General features: G+C 45.0%; 2 protein-coding genes across 2 annotated transcripts; one reads left to right on the top strand and one right to left on the bottom strand.

Moving 5' to 3' along the window:
- Window positions 1-10,120: 10,120 nt before the first annotated feature.
- Window positions 10,121-12,053, bottom strand: LOC123149655 (protein SLOW WALKER 1). Its single transcript, XM_044569357.1, has one exon. The coding sequence runs from the start codon at window positions 11,989-11,991 to the stop codon at window positions 10,375-10,377; it is 1,617 nt and encodes a 538-aa protein (XP_044425292.1). The 5' UTR covers window positions 11,992-12,053; the 3' UTR covers window positions 10,121-10,374.
- Window positions 12,054-13,968: 1,915 nt separating this feature from the next.
- Window positions 13,969-17,494, top strand: LOC123149656 (RNA pseudouridine synthase 2, chloroplastic). Its single transcript, XM_044569358.1, has 7 exons — window positions 13,969-14,352; window positions 14,632-14,775; window positions 15,277-15,540; window positions 15,703-15,902; window positions 16,439-16,517; window positions 16,716-16,891; window positions 16,996-17,494. The coding sequence occupies exons 1-7, from the start codon at window positions 14,017-14,019 to the stop codon at window positions 17,132-17,134; spliced, it is 1,338 nt and encodes a 445-aa protein (XP_044425293.1). The 5' UTR covers window positions 13,969-14,016; the 3' UTR covers window positions 17,135-17,494.
- The last annotated feature ends 3,799 nt before the right edge of the window (window positions 17,495-21,293 follow it).

Raw genomic sequence — 21,293 nt, 5'->3', positions numbered from 1 at the left:
GGTTCTTTTTTTTCGGCTACCCCATTTGACTGAGGTGAGTAGGGAGGCGTCCTCTCATGGATTATACCATGTTCAGCACAAAACAGATCAAATTCATTAGAAAAATACTCTCCACCACGATCGGACCTAAGCCGTTTAATTTTCGATCAAGTTGGTTCTCTGTCTCAGCTTTATAGTTTTTGAAGAAAGTTAAAGGCTCATCTTTTGATTTCAGAAGATACACATAACAATATCTAGTGGAGTCATCAATCAACGTCATGAAGTATCTCTTTCCACCTTTTGTCAACACGTCATTCATCTCATAAAGATCAGAATGTATAAGCTCTAGTGGCGCCAAGTCTCTTGCCTCTGCAGTCTTATGGGACTTGCGAGGTTGCTTAGCTTGCACACATACTTGGCACTTAGAGCCTTTGACAGTAGAGATTTTCGGAATTAAATTCATATTGGCTAGCCGTGTCATGCAACCAAAGTTAATGTGACAAAGTCGTGAATGCCAAATATCAGACTCATTGTTGTGGCAAACATTATTAATAACTTTAGTGCAAATATCTGACAAAGACAGGCGGAACAAGCCTCCGCTCTCATAACCTTTTCCAACAAATTATCCATACTTAGAAATTACAACTTTATTGGATTCGAAAACCAACTTAAAACCATCTCGACATAAACGGGAACCGCTAACGAGATTTTTATTTATGGACGGCACATGATGAACGTTCTTCAGACGAGCAGTCTTCCCTGAAGTAAACTTCAGATCGACCGTACCAACACCTCGAACTATGGCATCTGACCCGTTCCCCATCAGCAGGTGAAGTCCCCGTTGCCTTGATTCCTTCATATCAATATCCCCGATGATAACATTAGCAGACTTGCCGCTCTTCTCATGTTCGCGCTCCTCAAAGCGGTTAGGACACTTCGGAGCCCAGTGATTAGGATCACCGCAGACATGGCAAAGTCCCTTCCCCTTCTTATGAGAATTCTTCTTGATGTTGGTAGAATGTGATGGCTTGTTCTTTGTATCAAACTTGTCTTTGCCCTGAGTTTTGTTCTTGTTATTTTTGAACTTGTTGGGCTGGGAGTTCTTCTTCTGTATCATGTGGGCACTAGAAGAACTTGTTGGGCTGGGAGTTCTTCTTCTGTACCATGTGGGCACTAGAAGCTCCCTCAGCAACTCGCCCCGCTCTTTTTCGCTTTGAAAATCGTTGGGCCGTTCGACCGGCCTGCCTTACCACTGTCCAAACAGCTTGGGCTGAGGCCCGTATACGTTCCAACCACGCCCTGAACCTTGCCGCCGCTCTCAAACGGACGTGGTCCGATCTTAAAAGGTGGAGGCGCTCTGCTATTCCGCTGAACACTCATGAAAAGAATTGCAAAACAGTTATATCTGTTCTCGATATCATTGAAGAATCTCGCTTTCTTTCACCCCTCGAGCTTGCACTTCGCCGGGTTATCATCAAAGTTCTACAACGCACTCTTCGTGAAAAGGTGTTGTACTGGATCCAACGTGGGAAAGTCCGAACTACGCTGGAAGGAGACGAAAACTCTCGTTTCTTCCATGCCTCAGCCTCAGCCCGACTTCGCAAAAATAAGATCACGGTCCTGGAGGCGAACGGCTCTGAGTTCTTTTCTCATGACGCTAAATCAAAAATCCTCTCTGACTACTACACCTCTCTTCTCGGCACTGCTTTTCAACCCACTTGGTCCTTCTCCCTCCTAGATCTATATCCCTCATCTATTCCCCAACTTCGATCTCTTGATGCCCCTTTCACGGATGACGAGATTTCTGAGGCTTTCTTGTCCATGAATAAAAATGCTAGCCCTGGCCCGGACGGTTTTGGCCCTGGGTTCTACAGGAATTTTTGGCATATTCTCAAAGGTAAAATCCGCAACTTCTTTGCTGATTTTCATGCCCTGCGTTCGGACATCTCCTGCCTCAACCGAGCCCTCATTATTCTTCTCCCAAAGAATAATGATGCCAGGTCCCCAAATGACTTTCGCCCCATCTCCCTACAAAATTGCCCTATCAAAGGTGTTGCCAAACTCCTTACCAACAGACTTAAAGCTCATATCCCTCTTCTGGTCCACGCCGACCAAACTGGCTTCCTGTCTAGCGCAATATCTCAGAAAACTTCCTCTACGCCGCTAACATTCTTCACTGCTGCGCCAAGAAAAAAGCTCCAGCCATCATCGTCAAGCTGGACTTTCGGAAAGCGTTCGAATCAATCTGTTGGTCCTCCCTCCTCCACACCTTACAGGTTAGGGGCTTCCCACCCCGCTAGTGTGACTGGATCCGATCTCTGCTTACCACTGGATCCACCGCTGTTATGCTTAATGGCATCCCAGGGAAGTGGATCCAATGCAAGAACAGACTCCGGCAAGGTGACCCACTATCACCTTACCTGTTCATTATTATGGCTGACATTCTACAGCAAATGATCATTAACGCTCACAAGGATGGTACGCTTTTACACCCCTTGTGTCCCCACCTCCCGTGCCCGGTTCTGCAATATGGGGACGACACTCTAATCATAGTTAAAGCTACCACGACTGCTGCCAAGCACCTCAAACACATCCTAGACGCCTTTGCCGCAGCCACTGGTCTTCAAATCAACTTCACTAAAACGACTTTCATCCCCCTTAATGTGGATCCGCAGGATGCCGCTCGTATGGCCTCCGACCTTGGAACGAACATATCTTCCTTTCCTCAATCCTACCTAGGACTACCCCTCTCCCCGCATAAGCTGCCGCCCTCTGCTTTTCAGCCTGTCGTCGACCGATGCGACACCTATCTGGCTGGCTGGTGTGCCCTACTCCTCTCGCGTGGAGGCAAATTAGTTCTCCTCTCTGCCATCCTAGGCAGTCTCCCCACATATTTTATGCTTTGTTTTTCTCTGCCCGTCTAGGTTATTGAAGCGATTGATAAACGTAGACGCACTTTCTTCTGGTCCAACGATGAAACCTGCTCTGGGGCTAAATGCTTGGTTGCTTGGAATAAAGTGTGCACTCCTAGAGATGCAGGTGGTTTGGGTGTTAAAAACCTTCGTGCACAAAATTTTTGTTTACTGCTGAAATTTGCCTACAAATTTTTACACTCCACCTCCCTCCCTTGGAAGGATTGGGTTTTGCATCACTTACCTCTCCACATTGGCTTTGGCAAGAACAGCTCCTTTCTTGCTAAGACTATTTTCAAACACCTTCAGAACTTGAGAGAGATTTCCCAGTGCATTGTTGGAGACGGTTGCTCCACCTTCTTCTGGTTAGATCAATGGCTAAAGCCAGAACCTCTGGCTATAGTCTACCCAACCCTTTTTTCCCACCATACAAAACAAAATGACTTGGTAGTTACAATTATGCAGGAGGGGATCGAACTTGCTCTTCGTAATCGGCTAACCACTACTGTGATTGCAGAACTTGCTTCTCTAAACTCTTTGTTGCAGGTTTGTGCTCTCTCGCAGGTTCCGGACTCTCGCCGCCTGCTCAACGGGTCCGCCTTCTCGACCCGGGGTGCGTATGCTGCTCTCTCGGATCATCTCTCTGATCCCACGCTCGCCGCCATTTGGGACTCAAAAGTGCCCAAAAAGGTTATGATCTTCGGATGGCTCTTCTACCTCAACCGTCTCAACACCCGGAAGAACTTGCATAAAAAAGCATCCTGGATATAGAAGCTTGTCCAAGATGTTCTCACCAAGTTGAAGATCGCGAGCACCTGTTCTTTACATGCCCGGTTGCTCGGGGCATTTGGCAGGCTACCTCCATTCGCCCGTGCTTTACGCCTATTAGTGACCTCTTTTCTACGAGGTTACCAACTGCTTTGCCAACTTCAGTCCGCTCCTTCATGCTCCTAATCGTCCTATGGAAGATCTGGGATGCACGGAACAAAAAAGTCTTCCAGGGAATAGACCTTCACACTGCCGATTCCATTTGGGCTATTATTGATGACATAACTATATGGGCTCCTCGTCTCAAAACCGAGAGCCTAAAGGAACACGCCGGGCTGTGGCGTGACTTCCTCTCCTCACAAAACTTGTGAGCCATGTACTCTTCTGCTGTGTTTGAAATATATTCAGGTGGGGAGCCCCCCCCCCCCGGTGACCATTTCAAAAAAAAGAGTACCAATGAGATCCGCAATGAAAAACTCATGTCTCTTGTGTTTCAGGGAAGTAGCAAAAATTGTTCCACGAAGGTGGAAGTTTGGCAATGATGCCTCCGGCAATAAATTTTTCCGGCAACACACACTTGAATTACTCAAGTTCTTTTGCGAGCGACTGCACCTCATGAGCCTGCTGTACAACAGAGTGCTCATCAGTCATCTTATAGTCATAGAATTGCTCCATGACGTACAACTCGTTGCCGGCGTCCGAGGCACCAAACTTGGCCTCGAGCGCAGCCCACATGTTCTTGCCGTTTTCAAACAACATATACGAGTCCATAATGGAATCATCCAGAACACTCAGAAGAGCGTCTTTAAAGAGAGTATCGATCTTCTCAAAAGCTTCTAGTTGTGCTGGATTAAGATCGCCCTCGGGCTTGCCCTTGGTGGCATCATAGCAGCCCATGGTCTGAAATCAATAGACTGCTCTTGTGCGCCACCTCTTATATTGCGCCCCCTTAAAGGCGGGGGGCTTCAGATGCGCAGCAAAACCACTCGGAGTAAATTGCCTATAATTAGGTTTTTGGATTGTTGGAAATACGAGCAAATTACTACAAGATTTAATCCGAATAAATAGAAGATAAATCATGACTACAGTAGCAGATATTAAACTAATTGTGCGAACTAGCATAGTAGATAAACAGATCACATCTAGGCACATACTAGAAACATGAATTCTACAACGATCTCGAACAGGAAGGATGGAATCACATACGGTGCAGCGGGAGCAGCACCGCCGGCGTTGACGTTGTCGCCCATGTCGTCGAGGATGAGGTTGCTGAGGTCAGGGAAGAAGTCGTCGTTCGCAAAGTCATCGCTGCCAGCAGTCGCGCGAGTGCGCTCCCCAAAAATATGATCGCCCCTCTCCCGTACAGGATTACGAGAGGCGGGGTTCCAGCAGCCTGCTGTCCCTTCTCCTGGTGCACGCCGAAAGGAGGGATGGAGAAGACTTGCTTGGCGGCGCAATGATCTGGAACGGTGGTGAGAAACCATACGAAAAACCGGCGGCGGCTAGGGTAGACGTCTGCCTAACTATATAGTGCGGGCCGGACAGGTCGTAGGAGTAAACCCCACATCCGAGTCGTCACAATCCAAAAGAATCGGAAACTGTTCAGTAATTAACGCGTCCGTTAATTATTAATTAATGACTCATTATTTTTTCCTGAGCAGCAAAAATATAGACAACGTGCATAGCTCTGTCCTCGGTTCGGCTCAATCCCGCAACCCGCGGTGTGGCGCGGCGAACGAGGAGGAGGAGCGCGCGTGTAGGTCTCCTCTTCTCATGCTCATACAAGTGGTAGAAGAGCTCACCTTATAAAGAGGTGCAACTCTCTCTCAACTTCCGGGGTGGGACTAAACTTTAGTCTCACTCACTCTACTCACATGTGTGCATGAATGGGCCAAGAGAATTTCAGAATTTTAGTTGGGCTTTGGGCCAAAGGCCTACTAGCAAAATTCCAACACTACTATACGTACAAGAGCCCTATGTTGCAGTCTATTGATGCGACTATCTACAGCTCCACGACGGCGGTGGTCACCGAAAGGTCTTCAGGATGACTCATCTCTCTTGATCCAGTGGTGACTTCAGGGGTGAGATACAAATTATGGACGAGGCTTGACGCAGAGGGATGGTTGTGCAGTGGCGATGATCGCACCGCACGTAGCTGCTGAAAAGTGGCGGCAACAACATATGAGTGATTTCGTTGGTGGTGTTACTCGAGCACCTGATCGGGACGAAAGGCTAGGTCAAACCCTAGTGGTTATACCTGGCAATGGCGATGCTTTTTCTTACGCCGTTACCTTGGTGAAGGCATTGCTTGAATACGCTCGAACTGATTCTTCAAGGTAAAAACCTAGATTCTGACCTTGTGGTTAGATCTGGTGACGCCGACACTTGATTGTTGCTCCCTCCCTTCCTAAAGGCGTTGATTTTGAAGAATCCCATCGTCCATGTGGTGTAATGAAATAGTTGGTACGAATATGATCATCGTTGTAGTTTGTTGATCATAAATCTGAACGCTTTGAAGTTTTTTTTTCTCTCGCTTACGCTTAGTTTTGGTCTTATATGACTTTGTTAATTGCTAGCATTTTCGTGTGTGTGAGTTGGTGTTGCATGTGCACATCCTAGCTGTGTAGAAGCCTGGTGTGTGCTCACTATGTTATGTATCTTCTTACTGCTTCATTTTGAGCCAATAAGATTCACCCATTATCGAAAAAAGGGGCCCCTGTGCTAATGCAAGATCAAACAAGCTATGTGTAACGAAGTCAAGCCGGCTCCGACAGTAGGGTGGTAGTAGCGGCGCACCACGGACTCGTCTGGTGCCAGAAAACGATCGGCTCTTCAAGGTTATATACAAATGCAATCTCTCATTTTCAGTATACAGAATACTCCCTCCGTCCGGTGAAGAGTGTACATCTAGAGATTTTAAGACAAATTATGGACTTAAGTAAAAAAAATGCATTGAAAAGGTGCAAACCAATATCTCTCCTCTTTAATTACCCAAGCCCCAATATAACAGATTTCAAAATGATTCAGATCACGTAATGAAAGGAAGTTTGTTTCAGAATAATTGGAATCACGGATCTTTCTTGTTCAATCTTTGCCATCTTCAGAAGGATTGGAAGTACAGATGTTCCTTGTTTCTTCCTTGTTGAGAATTAGCACACACGCGTGGCCTACTGCAGCGGAAACAAAGTAATCTTAGCACCCCTTCAAAGATCATTGCTTAGCACGGAAGAAAAATATGCAACAACACATATGCAAGAAATAACTCTGGCAACATAGTAGACGCTCCTCAAACGATGTCTGGACAGCAGCAGAACATCAACACACATATGACACCAGATTTTTTAACATGGAAAACCCTCCAAATTGGGGTAAAAATCATGGGCCGAAGCCATCTAAATCTTCTTCCACTATTATCAAATATGGGATATAAAAAGTTGTTGACAACATTGTTTAAATTCGTGGAGGTCGGCTCGAGGTGTCTTGCCTCCTCCTCTCTTTTGACAGGCTATTGCCTCCTTGTTAATGTAATTCCGTGGGGTTCCTCCCTCTTGAACGGAATTCCGTGGGTGTTACGGTGTTGTACTCGACCACGCCCCCCACAACCTTGTTGCGTGCCCGCCGCTCCTCGCCATGCCCCAGCTCAGTCATCATCAACACCGTGCTCGTGAACCATTTGCGGCAGCACGCTGATGAGCCACTTCTTTCCAGCATGGGTCAAAGAATGATCATCCTTGCATTAGCACTTCGGGCTGGGGGCTTCATTTGAGCATGGCCGCTGTCGCCGGAGGAGACGAGTCTGGTTTATATAGAGTCGGCCTGAGGGCTAATGATCAGAACCAAGCGCTGCCACCAGCTGTGTTTATGGACATAAGAACTGGAAACAGGCTGCCGGTACTGTGCTGACATATGGATGTCAACTGTCAAACCATGTTCAGGTTTATAATGTTAGGCATCTTCCAATTTACGATCTAAATATAAAGTACTCCTTGGGTCTGATATTAGCAAGTCCCATACCTAATATAGAAAAAGCAAGCAAACAACTTCCTTGTCAAGGAAACCACACATTGTCAAAATGTTTCAGTGAGGAAGTAACCAAGCCAAGCAAATAGCAAAAGAGAAAACAAGGCTGACTTGTCGATACCTTGATCTTATATTTGAGTCGAGCTTCAGCTGTAGGAAATTTCTATTTTGTTCTTCCCCCTTGGGTCTGATATTGCCGTGGATCATTTTTATTGGCCTCCTTCCTCTTCCTCTTTTCCCACTTCCTCTGGAGCTTCAAACGCCTCTTTGTCAAATACCTTCCCTTCCTGGAGGGCTCCACCTCCTCAAACTCAAACTTGGGTTTCCTATCTGTAGACAAAACAAGATTCAGGGAATCATAATTCATAGGTAGCCCATCTAATATCCCAAGAATTCACAAATGGGTAGAGGGGTTTAAGCATTCACTAGGAGAAACAGCATCAGATCTGGAATAAGTAGAAGGGGAAATATGATGACACTAAATTCAATTTGTCGTGGATGAAATATGATCAAAGGTAAGTTATGTCTATGTACTTGCTAGACACTTCAGAGTTCAGACAATAAGTTGAGTGACTAAGTAGGCAACACTTGACAAAATCAAGTCCAGTGATAAATCATAGGGAAAATGCAACCATATAATTAAGCCAAGAAGCTGCAACTGGTAAATTATGGCACTTCATAAACAAGCAGATAAACTACAAATCTGGTCATGTGGTGAGCATTGAGCATTGAATTGAGAATCGAAAGAGATAAGAATCAGCAAAACGGTTTCACTACCCAAGGGAGGGATGGGAAGGATCAAAAGAGATTAAGGAATAAGGAGTACGAAATAAGCAGCCAACTTTCTCAAATCTTACAATCTTGGATAACACACAAATAGTTCAAGTCCCAAATGTAATGAATCAATGTCTAGCCACTTTTAGTTGTAATTAATGCACTCTATGCAGAGGCACGATTCAGGAGACCCAGGACTAACATGTAACTTAAATAATACAGGATGCATGTAACTCAACATTCAGCACAACACATAGATTAAAATATCACAAGCTAGCTGTATCCATCAGCTGGCTACTAATGCATGATTTACAGTATCCAAAGAAAACTTGATTTCTACCAAACTCGGAACTATCTGCTGTTCAAAAACTCGATTAGCAGAAACACAAGCTAAAATTTTCACAAAATCATGGAGTTGCTAACTAAGCTCTTCACCAAAAACCGAGCAGTCAATCAGAATATTATTAATAGATCAGGGTCTAAGTTTCAGAAATAATATGGAAACTTGAACGTTGTATGTTATTCCTCTTAGCACAAGGTGTTGTTACAAATCTGAAATCTCTACAGCTATACACTACACATGAGTATATATATATATATGAAAGAAACCTCTCTTCAGTGTTTCCAACTTTCCGTAGACGTGCACAAGAGTCAATGCATGTATGTTGGCATACTCAACTTCTGCCATGTGCCTAGTGCCTCTCAGAACATCAATTAAATCACTGAATCGAACAGCACTAGCTGCCTCCAGTACATTGCTCAACTAGTACTGTAAGCAACATCTTTTGCAAGTGTTATATAATCTGGTGGAGTCCACCAGAGAATTATGCAGAGAGCGAGCAAGACCTAATAGCTACTGAACATATTATGTTCCATACCAAGTGCATGACAACACACCAAGGTTCTTTTGAGTATTCTATACACGTTTTGTTGATAAAACCAGCAGTTCTCATGTACAACCCAATGTATCATGCAGATGAGCTTCAGGTCATTCCAAGTACATGATTCAACAAGCTAAGAAAACAAATGCTCACTATATATAGGTACCATCTAGTTTAATGCAGTTATAGCATTTTGATGGAAGGGCAAGAGATGCTCTCTGGAACAGCAAAACCATCGATTTCTTCCAGACTAATGTTGACCATTTTAGCTCTGGCCACAGGGTCTCTAGAAACTTAGAAACTGAATGATTGATTATATTTGTCTGGAAGAGAAGCACAAATATGAGAAGCACAAGGAATAAGCGACCACATCACTTGAACTGGATATCATTAAAATAAACATACTAGAGAAATAATCCGATCAAAAGTCAGGATTATGGCCATGTGGTAATTGCAGAGCATTGAATTTAGGATTGAAACAGGTAAGAATAAAAATACCTGATAGCCGGATGCAAGGTGAAAGTAGCATGTTTTGGGATGGGTTAAGGAGTGCGAAAGAAGCAGCCAACTTTCGCAAATTTTGTTGTGACAGGAGAAGGATTGCCGTTGTCCAGAACTCGTTTGACGATTCATTGCGAAGTTTACAAAAATATCAAGACAGGCCTGCAAGAAAAATGACAAAGAAAAGCTCCAGTCTCTGGAACAGCAAAACTATCGATTTCTTCCAGATAAATGTAACCATTCTAGCTCTGGCACGATGATCAGCACAGGATACATGGTCTCAGCTTGGAAACTGAATGATTGATAATATTTTTGTGGAAGAGAAGCACAAGGAATAAGCGATCACATCACTTGAATCGATACTGAACATCATCAAAATAAGGGGACATACTAGAAGAACAATCGGATCAAAAGTCTCTAGGCACTAGGATCTCACTCAGTAGAAACAAGCCAAAATTTCACCACCAAGCAAGCATGGTCTATGAAGCGTAAATGAACATACACGAGCACTTATGGCAGCCCAAACAGGTAACAAAAATTCACTTTAATCTACTCGCAGAAAGCGCGAGCATGGGAGATATCATCCCCTGGATCTCCTGCAGCGTGTGCTGTATCTTAATCTCCTCCACGACCATCCGCTTAAGGTTCCTGATGCACCCCCTCAACTTCCCCCCATCCTCGCTTATGATATCCTCCGCGCGCATCTCCAGCACCTTGTTCGCCACCCCAAGCAACAGCCTTGCGTACCTCGGCAGGGTCGCGTTGCGATGCAGGAAGTCGAGGAGAAGCCCGAGCTCGGCCACGTCCAGATTCCCGATGCATCTCACCAGCTTCCTCCTCGCGACCAGCTCCTCCATCACCGCCACGACGCTCCTCGGATTGTTCTTGGCTAATGCTGAAACCAGAGCATCCTTGTGCCTGAACTTCCTCAGCAGCTTGTCGTGCTCTGCGAACTTCGCCTTCTTGGGCCTTGAGATCACGAAGTCGCCCTGCTTGGCCTTTTCATTCTGGCCGCGGAGGAAGTATCTGTAGTAGCTCGGCTTGAGCGCCTGCTTCTCTGGCTTGGGCATTGTCCAGGCGAACTCGCTGCTTACAACCTCCTCTTCCACCTCCTCTGTTGCATTCTTCTTCCTTCTGCGCACAAAGATGTCACCCTTTGAAGACCCGGCAACAAGCACCGTCCCACACGGCGAGCAAGCCACGGACAGCAATTCCTTGGGATACCGCATCGAGTGTGTCATCTTGAGCTCCCCATAATCAAAGCACTTCACATAACCATCACTCCCTGCGCTAAGCAGCCGAGTTTCCCCAGTGGCGCCCATCTTCCCGAGCGCGAGCGCGAAGATTGTCTTGACATGGCTCTCCACCGAGTGCACGAGCCGGCCACCACCAATCACATCCCAAATCTTGACCGTGGTGCCTCCGGCCGTGGCAAGCAACCCGCCGGACGGCAGGAACAGCACGCTCTCCACCGAGGCGCCATGGGATAAGGACAAAGCGGGGGCCTTCCCCGTGCGGGCGTCCCACAGCTTGACGCTCTGGTCGTAGGAGCCGGTGGCGAAGAGGTTGTGGTCGACGGGGGACGGCGCGCCGGCGCGGATGTAGTCGCGGTGGGCGGCGGGGACGGTGAAGACGGGCGTCTCGGAGGGGACGTCCCAGTAGGCGAGCAGCGCGTCGTCGCCGGCGGTGAGGAGGTGGACCTTGTCGCCGCCGGCCTCCGGGTAGCGGACCACGCGGGTCTGCGCGGCGTGGGCGGAGAGGGTGCGGAGCGGGCCCGCGGTGGGCTTGTCGACGCGGAAGACGCGGACGACGCCCCTCCCGTCGCCGGCGGCGAGCAGCGCCCCGTCGCAGCGGAAGGAGGGCGAGAACGCGGCGCCGTCCTTGCAGACGGTCGTCTTGGGCCGCGGCGAGAGCGGGTCGCCGGCGAAGAGGTGCACGGCGGAGGACCAGGCGGCGGCGAGCGTGGGCCTGGCGTGCGCCGGGGAGAAGGCGAGGTGGGTGACGGAGAAGGCGGTGGAGCCCGTGTCGAGCGTGGAGGAGCGGAAGTTGCGCCAGTAGGCGGCCTCCGGCGAGAGGCGGTTGGCGTTCCCGTGGGACGGGAGGAGCGAGGTGTGCGGCGCCGCCGGGAAGAGCGGCTTCGTGGTGTCGGCGGCCATGGCGGCGGCGGGTGGACGGGCGGCGGCGGCGGGGTGGACGAGAGGAACCCTAGCAGCTGCTGCAGGCGGACGGGGGGATGGACAGGAGGGTTTATGGGTTTAAGTGATGGGCCGCGTGGGAAAAAAGGCTTTGCTGCGCGTCTTCAAGAATTTCGGCCCTGTAGAAGCCTTAACGTTTTATACCGAAATGATCCCAGGTTTTTTCCTCTAAACAGGATGGGCCAGCTTCTAAAGGAACAGCGAAAATGCTTCACATCAGATTTTTTTAAAAGACTTAACAAAGTAGAATACAAACTAGTTTTTGAAATACGAATTTTCGTATTATTTCAAAATCTGTTTGACGAAACTATTGTGAAACTGTGCGTGGAATACTTTTTTAAGTTTGTTGGTGTATGTTTAAAAGGTTGAGATCGAATGAAATATGTCTGAAATAATTGAAACGTGTGTGAGAAAACTATGAGTTGAAAGTGAAATTGTTTTTCAAACAATTGAAGATTGTGCTAAATGTTTTTTCAAACTGATTTTTGTGTGCGGAATGTTTCTTAAAATGATTTAAATATGACATAAATAATTGAAAATAGCATGAATATTTATGATTTATATTTTTAATGTTTTGTAATATGTAGAAATAGTTTAATTTGTGCTTCTGAAATTTTGGTAAAACTATTCCCAAAGTTTTGTATATCACTGATATTTTTGGAAAAATTTGAACCAAAAAAAAAGATATTATATCAAAGTCTTTTTGAGACTTTTGAGATAATTCTTTTGAATTTTTTAAATCTTTTACCATTATTTTGGATTTTGTCAAAATAAATAAATGTTATTAGTTATTGTTTCTGGTATATGAATAGTGAAAAGCAAATTCATATACTGAATATGTACTATTCAGAATACCAAGTATGCTATACATGTGGCGGCTACATATTATTGATGGAACCTATAGAAAATGACTTCAGCCGAGCTATACTATTTTGCTTCTCGTTTGTTTCCAAGTACTCGTCGGTATAGAGGAAGCGCGAATAGATACAATAGTGACGCTCACCGCAAGTGGCGGAGGACAATCTTTGGCTGGTGCTGGTTGGCTGATTATCCATGAGCGGAACACATTTGTTGAAATCTCCTGTTGAACACCGCCGTTCTAAGGACCAATCCATCTGCCTAGTACCGGCGTCAGGTCGGAGTGACGTGTATGTACGTGTGACAAAATCACAAAATGTGTCATATATTGTAGTTGTAGCTATACACGACAAAGGGTCAGCCAGCCATGCCCCAGGCCGAGGCCCTGGCTGCATGGGGCCTTACGCCACCCCTGCGTCAGCCATCTTTCCAAGTTAAACCACGAGCATATAAGAACAACATTGATCCGGCAAAAAGCTCAGCTGCACATGCAAGAACGTCAAGATCACTGATTGTGGAGTTCCTAAATTAAGTACTCGTCGATCTTGAACGCCAGCCAAGCAATGAGGCTCATCATCTTGGATGACTAAAGCAGCAAAAAAAAATGACTTGATTGAAGTTGTTGCCCACATGGGCATGTGGCACTCACTTATTCGCCCTGCGTAATAATTCCTGTTGGGATCCCTGCAGGTGGCCCGAGCCAGAAGAAACGAAGAAGATGCATGGGCGCTCTATGTTGTCGGTGCCTTTCGAATCGACCGTGCGGGAGCTCCCCCATGGTCGACCGTTTCTATCAAGTTGTCTTTGCCATTCTTTTCAAACTCATAATTTTTCTAGGCACTCTCCAAACTCTTTCTTTTAGCTCCTCTTCAAACTTATTTTTTAAGTTTTCTTTTTTGAGAAACACCTTTTTTTAGGTAATCTTCAAACTTACACAAAGATGACAAATCCCATCAGATGCAAAAAGAAACAGATATGGAATTCAGCCCGACCCATAGTTTGACAGAGATCAATCCAGCCCATCTAAGCACCGGGTCCCATTTCAGGCCCAAAAATACCCAAACGTTATCCTCCTGCTCCTCCGCTCTCCGCTCGACTGGTAGCCACGGACCCAACCCACCAGAGAGCATGGCGGCAGCAGCGACGGCGGCGCCGCCGCCGGCGGTCGCCACCGCGCTCTCCGCGCTCCTCCGCCGCGGCGCGAGCCGAAGCCATTCCCTCCGGGTCTCCTCTCGCCCCAGGTGCGTCTCCTCGGACGCGGTCGCGGAGGCTGAGCCTGCGCCGGCGCGGAGGGGAGGCCACGCCGGGACCCGCCTGGAGGAGGCCGTGCCGGCCGCGGAGGGGCGGTCGCGGGTCGACGCGTGGATCTCCGCGCGGCTGGGCGGCGGGGGCGTTAGCCGCGCCCGCGTGCAGGCCAGCATCCGCGCCGGCCTCGTCGCCGTCAACGGCCGCCCCGTCTCCAAGGTGCTAGGAAGTTTACATCTTCTCGCCGTTGCAAAATTCAGCTAGGAAGCTTCTTAAGCATTTCTTATCTGTTATTAATTGTTCTCTTAAACCAGAGTGCTCCTGTATATTGGAAAACAACAGTTGTGAGCTCAAACTAGAAATATTCATGCTAAACAGCTGAGGAGACAATGCATTGCATGATACAAAAATAGTGCAAGTTTCGGTGCAGACGCCGTGGGTTGGTAGCATTTGATGGTATTCTAAAGCTGGCTTGCTTTGCGCTTCTGCACGTAGTAGGTTTCGCAGACGGTGAAGGGAGGGGACAAGGTCAGCTGCACCGTGTCGGAGCTGCAGCCGCTGAGGGCAGAGGCGGAGGACATCCCGCTGGACATTGTTTACGAGGATGAACATCTTCTCGTTGTGAACAAACCGGCTCATATGGTATGCACTATCTTTTGTAGTGATATGGAGGAGCAAGATTTACTTGTAGTTACCTTGTTCTTAGGAATGTCTCAATAAGGTTTTATCACTTTTATGTACACTAGTTTGTGGAGAACATATTTTCTACATAGCTGGACCTTCAGCATGAGACTTATGAGCTTAATGAGGGTGTCTAGTTAAACGAGAAACATAATGATTAAAAAAATATCCAGTAGATAACCACACATACAGTTGATGAGAAGTCTCTGGCTACCTGTAAAATCAGTGTATACTGAAAGGTAACTCGTTCTACTTCAAATTTTGAGGCTTGTTCATTCACGTGTTTTCCGTAGTACATCGACATTCAAGTTAATGTTGGTTATACTGTCCTGTTAATGACCTTTTCCACAAAACATTGCCCCCATCCTAATTCTATTTAATTTTTTAAACTCTTACATGCAGTTTTCTTTCTACTGGTAGGGAGAATAATTATTCTTGCATTCTATGTGTTTTGACTTTTAGGTTGTTCACCCAGCACCAGGGAATGCAAATGGCACCTTAGTCAATGCTATACTTCACCACTGCAAGATTTCAACTTTTACCTGTTTAGCACGCAGTCCAATTTATGATGAGTGCCCTGAATCTTCAGATGATGATGTTGACGTATTTGATGTTGACCAATTTACTATTGGTGAAGTAAGTTCAGAGGTCCGCGAAGCTATTGTGCGCCCTGGTATTGTGCATAGGCTTGATAAGGGGACAAGCGGACTTCTTGTTGTAGCTAAGGTATTGCCCAGTCGGTTCTGTCCCAAAATATAAACACTAATAGCTTCCCATAGGACTTGCATATGAAAATGAAATTGTTATTGTTTACCTATTAACATTGGTCTCTCTTATTTGTTGTATCAAGTTTGTTATGGACTTACTTTGGATTCACCTTGTTGACAGGATGAGCATTCACATGCTCAATTAGCAGAGCAATTTAAGTTGCATACAATAAGTAGGGTATACATCAGTCTTACTTGTGGTGTACCTAGCCCAAATTCTGCCAGAATTGAAGTTCCTATATCTCGTGATCCTAACAACCGGATACGTATGGTTGCTGCTCCTGGATCAGGCCACAGATATGCGAAGCATGCTGCTAGTAGGTGATTCATGCTGCTTCTCCAAAGCTGTTTAGTTAAAATATAAATACTTACTAGGACAGCCAAGCATACATACTAAAATAATGTTTCTGAATAAATACTTCATGATTTTCTTTTTAAAAGAAAGTTCTTCTAGTTAAAATGATCTGTTGTCCCTAAAGGCAAGTTCTTCTGGATGAAACCAGCCTGATGTCATAGTCATACAGGCAAGATGACCAAAAGGTTCATACTGTTTAGATTATTATGCTGAGTAGTGTGAAGAGGGATTAATTCAACTTAATTCCTTGCTTTTGACTCCTTACTCCTAGCATTAGCTGTGCTGGCGAAGAGTTATGAAGTTAAACCTTGCTGTTTCATGTAATTATACATAGCTCGCTCACAAGAGTAGAACTTCTCCACATAAATACTGTCCCCATCATTTTATTTTGAAATACTATATATTGCTTATGCAACTTCCAAATGTTTTCAAGCTTGGTTGCTTAGTTTTTTCTTCTCAAGACCAGAAATTTATTTCTCTGCTATTTCAAGAAATTTTACAGGTATAAAGTAAGAGAGGTCTTTTGTGCTGGTGGGTCTGCACTGGTAGAGTGGAGATTGGAGACAGGGCGCACTCACCAGGTGATACATTACATGATAGTCTCATATTTTAAGAACTAACTACAATATTTGTTCGAATTTGTCGTGGCTTAAAAAGCATTCTAGGCAACGGTTGGAATTCTGAATTATATACAGTGTACATCTCAATGTTGGAAAATGATTCTCAAATGCAACCACTTATTTTATCTTGTTAATTATCCCGCACCAACCGGTTTTCAGATCCGGGCACATGCGAAATATCTAGGGAACCCCCTACTTGGTGATGAAACATATGGAGGTACCAAAAGCATGGCATTGTCACTTTTGAGACCCAGAACTCCTTCAAAATATCACGGTGATCTTACAAATCTGGTATCAAAGATAGACAGGCCATGTCTCCATGCTGCATTGCTCGGGTATGTATTATCCAAGATGCATCTTACTGACATTTTTCTTGGGTCTCATTTTCCTTTTAGGAATTTTTTCTTGCATTTGACTTTGGTTATTGTTTCCTTGACAGATTCAAGCATCCCCACTCTGGAAAGGTACTTGAGTTCTCATGTCCCCCTCCAGATGATTTTACTGAGGTACTTGATGAGTTGCGTCGTGTTACACCGACAAGTGAAGGCCAAGATAGCGACAGTGCTGCTCAAGTGTGATTAATGCAAATGGAGAACACAGAAAATGCTGCTTTGGATATGCGATGTTTGACCTGAAGGTGTTTGGACTTGTGCATCTCTGAGTGAATGGCCAAACTGACAGAGTGGTCTTCAAGCTTTTCGTCATGTTCAACCAGAGATCACCACTACACCAAGGAAGACTTCAGGAATTTTGACAAGTCTTGGAAACATATTTTTAGTGCTCTTTTTCTATGTTGAAGGAACCTAGGGAAAATGCATGGTTAATTAAGCGTGTTGAAAGCATTTTAGCACAATTTGATGTGTGTGCACTGTACAGAGGTGTAAAATACACTGAAACACAATGCTCTTGTGAAATGGAAATTTTGGCTTACATCAAAACCTGCTGCTTGTTGGAGATCAGGTGGTTGGTATCACACTAGGCCGAAAACGAAGAACAAATAACTTTCGACGCGTTTGGATCGCCCCAGGTAATGTATTCAGTTTGCCTCTCCATCGCCGGAGTTGGGCACAACTTGTTGTAGAAGACAGTCGGAAATTTGTCGTGCTAAGGCCCCATAGGACCAGCATCCCAGAACAGCAACCGCCGCCGACGAAAAATAACGTAGATCGGAAGGATCCAAACTGAAGACACATGAACATAGACGAACAACGACGAGATCCGAGCAAATCCACCAAAGATAGATCTGCCGGAGACACACCTCCACACACCCACCAACGATGCCAGACGCACCGTCGAAATGGGGGCTAGGCGGAGAGACCTTTATTCCATCTTCAGAGAGCCGCCGACGTCTCACCTTCTTGGGCAGGACACAAACCCTAGCAAGATTGAAAAAAAAAACGGACTAAAAACGGAGCCCTCCCGCCGGCCCTTGCCAGGATCTATCGCGCCTCCATGGCCCTAGAGCCACGGGAGACGAGGCGGACCTGCGTCGGCGCTGGCGAGAGGCAAGAACCCTAACTTTCTTTCTTGGAGGAGGAGGTGGCTCAGCTAGTGTGCTATTGTTCTTCACACGTACATCCAACCTCTAGTTGGTTCTCAGAATATTTTATAAATAGCCCATAAAACAAATGCATGCCCTAACACACAAAAAGAATGTGATCCCTCTTTGTTTTAGTGGAAAAGCCGGTTTTATTACCGAAATATCAGGTATCTTTTGTAGGTCCCTTGGTAGGGCCAGAAGTACGTACTCCAACAGTTGGCCCAACCAGGTTTTATGAGCGCAAGCCTCCCTAACTAAATTATGAGCTCGAAACTGCTCCACACAGGACAGTGTATGGACGATAAGTGCATGACCAGAGGATCCAGCGGCCATTGCTCAGCTGTGCTCAAGATTCGTCGGCTCGATTTAATCGTCGTGCATGAGTCATCCAAACATTGTTGTCCCCGTAGCATTGCTCTTGTGAGCTACTTTATTGGACGTCCAGTGAAACCGGCTTCACCAAACAATGTTGGAATTAGTGCACCAAGCCTTCGGGTGCTCTACAAGAGCCCCCTGGCCGAGAAGTCCTTTACTTCCTCATTCAACTTTCCCCAACAACCTCGTTATTCATCTTGAAGATAAGCCATTCACATGGATCTGCTTAGTTAGTTCTAATGACTGTTCATCCGCAGCTTCTAGTCGAACGTCACTGGAGAAGATGACAAGCTCTTGCAACAAAATTGTCATTGTGGTCATGAATAATCACACCGTCGCCACCTCTTGCTCCAGTCCATGGGAATGCTTCATCAATATTGATCTTGACATTGTCAATCAGAGCCACAACCCTGCGAAGAGCTTCGGATGTCCGAGTTCTCTTCCTCAACCATGAAATTTTTTCATCTAGCCACCCTCTTCAGGTCTTCTATTTCCATCTCATCTCTCACTTTTTTTTGAAGCCTGCCACAACTAGCAATTAAAAACACTGAGAAGGGCATGGTTGTGTGCATTCATTCTACCCAGCCAATCTAATAGCGACCCTTGAAAGCCTGACCGATGGCGTCTTGGTAGAACGTCAGGTACCTTCATGCATGTGTTGTATGAGGGAAAAATCAGAAAGGATGACAAATTATTAAACTAATTTGTAAGAGGCGTAGTACAATTATTATTATTATTTTATATTTTGAGTATGTGTAATAGATGAAAACATGCATCATGTGAAAAATAAACTTTAATATTATTGATTTTTCTTACTTTATAATAAATAATTTGAAATGAATTTTGATTACAAATAGCAATAGTCAACTGGAATTTCTACTTATTACTATACATCGACACCTTCCTCATAATAGGTCAATAAAAAAGGTTTGTGATTAGACATAAAAGTCATCGAAGGGATGATGCTGACGATTAGTCATCTCATAATATGTTTACATTGCCGCAAGAGGATTTAACAACGATGATTGTGATACCTTTATAGTGAGTAGACATTTTTTTATATGTACGCACCCTGCAGATTTAATGTGCAAAATGTTTATATTTATAATAAACTTTTTTACTTATTTATAATTTATTTTTGTTAACACAAATTTCAATGAGCATATTTCATATAGTTAAGTATTAACATACAGTTCAAATATTTAACATTGTTAGTACATTTGCTTCAAATTAAAACCGTATTGTGCGGCAAAGTTATGTTGTTGTCTCTTAATATATATTTTTTATAATAAACACATTCATTCCATTGAATCTCTTTTATACAAAAATAAACAACAAATAGAAAAAATCACATTCTTCTGTGGATTAATATGTGTCAGTTGATGAATTAGTGTACTTGCAGGCGTTCAGGTCCAATTTTAAATATCTAAAGAGCTCTAAGTGTATTATCTAACAAATATGTTCACAAAGGTTTCTAGAATGTATGATTGCCACAAATATGTATCGAAAGAAGAACAATTTGGTAGTTTCTAGAAATCTAATAGCACTTCTAATGGTGATATCTTAGACGTGAAACACATACGAGATGGTTACTGAATTTGCAAAAAAGAAAAGAAAAGGATGGTTTTGAAGTAGAAGAGAGAGAGAGAGAGAGAGAGAGAGAGAGAGAGAGAGAAAATGTTCTTATCTTGGCTAAGCGGTGATCTCTTAGTACAGGAGATAAGATAATTCACCTCAATTGTACAAGATCTCATACTTACATAAGTTTTAGTTTTAATTTCCCATAATTTGAACATGCAAACATTATTTATTAGACATGACACTAAGAGATGATTCATTGCCTATTTTTTTCTCCAATTGACTTGAATTGCATGAGAAAAGACTGTCTTATCAAACACTATACATGCTCTAAGGTCAATTTTAAAGTCCCAATCAAAATTAGTGGTTGTGTCTCCCATAAATTTCCCTTTGGCACTGACCTGCTTTTTTACAATTGTGTTGGCATGCGAAATCGCCGTGCAACACCAGTATATTTGTCCTGCTTTCATGACGATTTTTTGGTACCAGACCTGGGGTTTGTTGGAGATCCAGTGACCAGAGGGCTTGGTCTACACCAATCTCGTACGTGATGGCGTGCATGTGCCCTTATGTGTCGCTCATAGGGGGTTAGCACTCATCGAGGGTGTTGCAGCATGGTCCTGTCTCTTTCCCTTTGTTGTCCTTGCTGCGTGGGATGTGCCCTTATGTGGGGATGGCTCCGCGGTGCAAGGTCGCGGTAGGGTCCAGTATCTTTTCCTTGGTTTTCTTATATGTGCTGAAAGTTACCTCCTTGCATTTAGCTGGTGTGTCCATATCATTCCATACGTCATCTTCAGGATCCTCATAATTTCTCTATAGTTGATTATCATTGTCACAATTAGCCCAAAACTTCCTTTAAACGGTAAGTTTGTCAGTTTGCCCAATCTTTCTCAATCCTAAGGGACAATTGGAGCTGGTATCATGCCACGATAATCACCAGTAGTTACTTAATGCACTGCTACCATGATTGCTCGGGTAGCGCCTTGGTTGCTCTCCAAGATTGGACTTTAGCGGAAGCTTTGCTTGGCTATGGCCAATACCGGTGACGATGAGGCCTTCGAGCACCATTTTCCTTGCTAGAGTCATTACCTAGAAGCTTCTTCTCCCTCTGTGAACTTGAAGGTTTCTCTAGACTATTTGTGAGGCAAGTCGGTCTTATTAACGATGTTTGTTTTGTTGGAAGCTAGGTTACGAGTGGTTTGAAACGGATTCGGCGCAACTCTTTGGTGACGGGTCTTGATGTT

Source organism: Triticum aestivum, chromosome 7A (genome assembly GCF_018294505.1).
Source record: "Triticum aestivum cultivar Chinese Spring chromosome 7A, IWGSC CS RefSeq v2.1, whole genome shotgun sequence".
Taxonomy (NCBI): Eukaryota; Viridiplantae; Streptophyta; class Magnoliopsida; order Poales; family Poaceae; genus Triticum; species Triticum aestivum.
The sequence above is the reverse complement of the archived record's forward strand: the minus strand, read 5'-3'. Positions and strand labels throughout refer to the sequence as shown.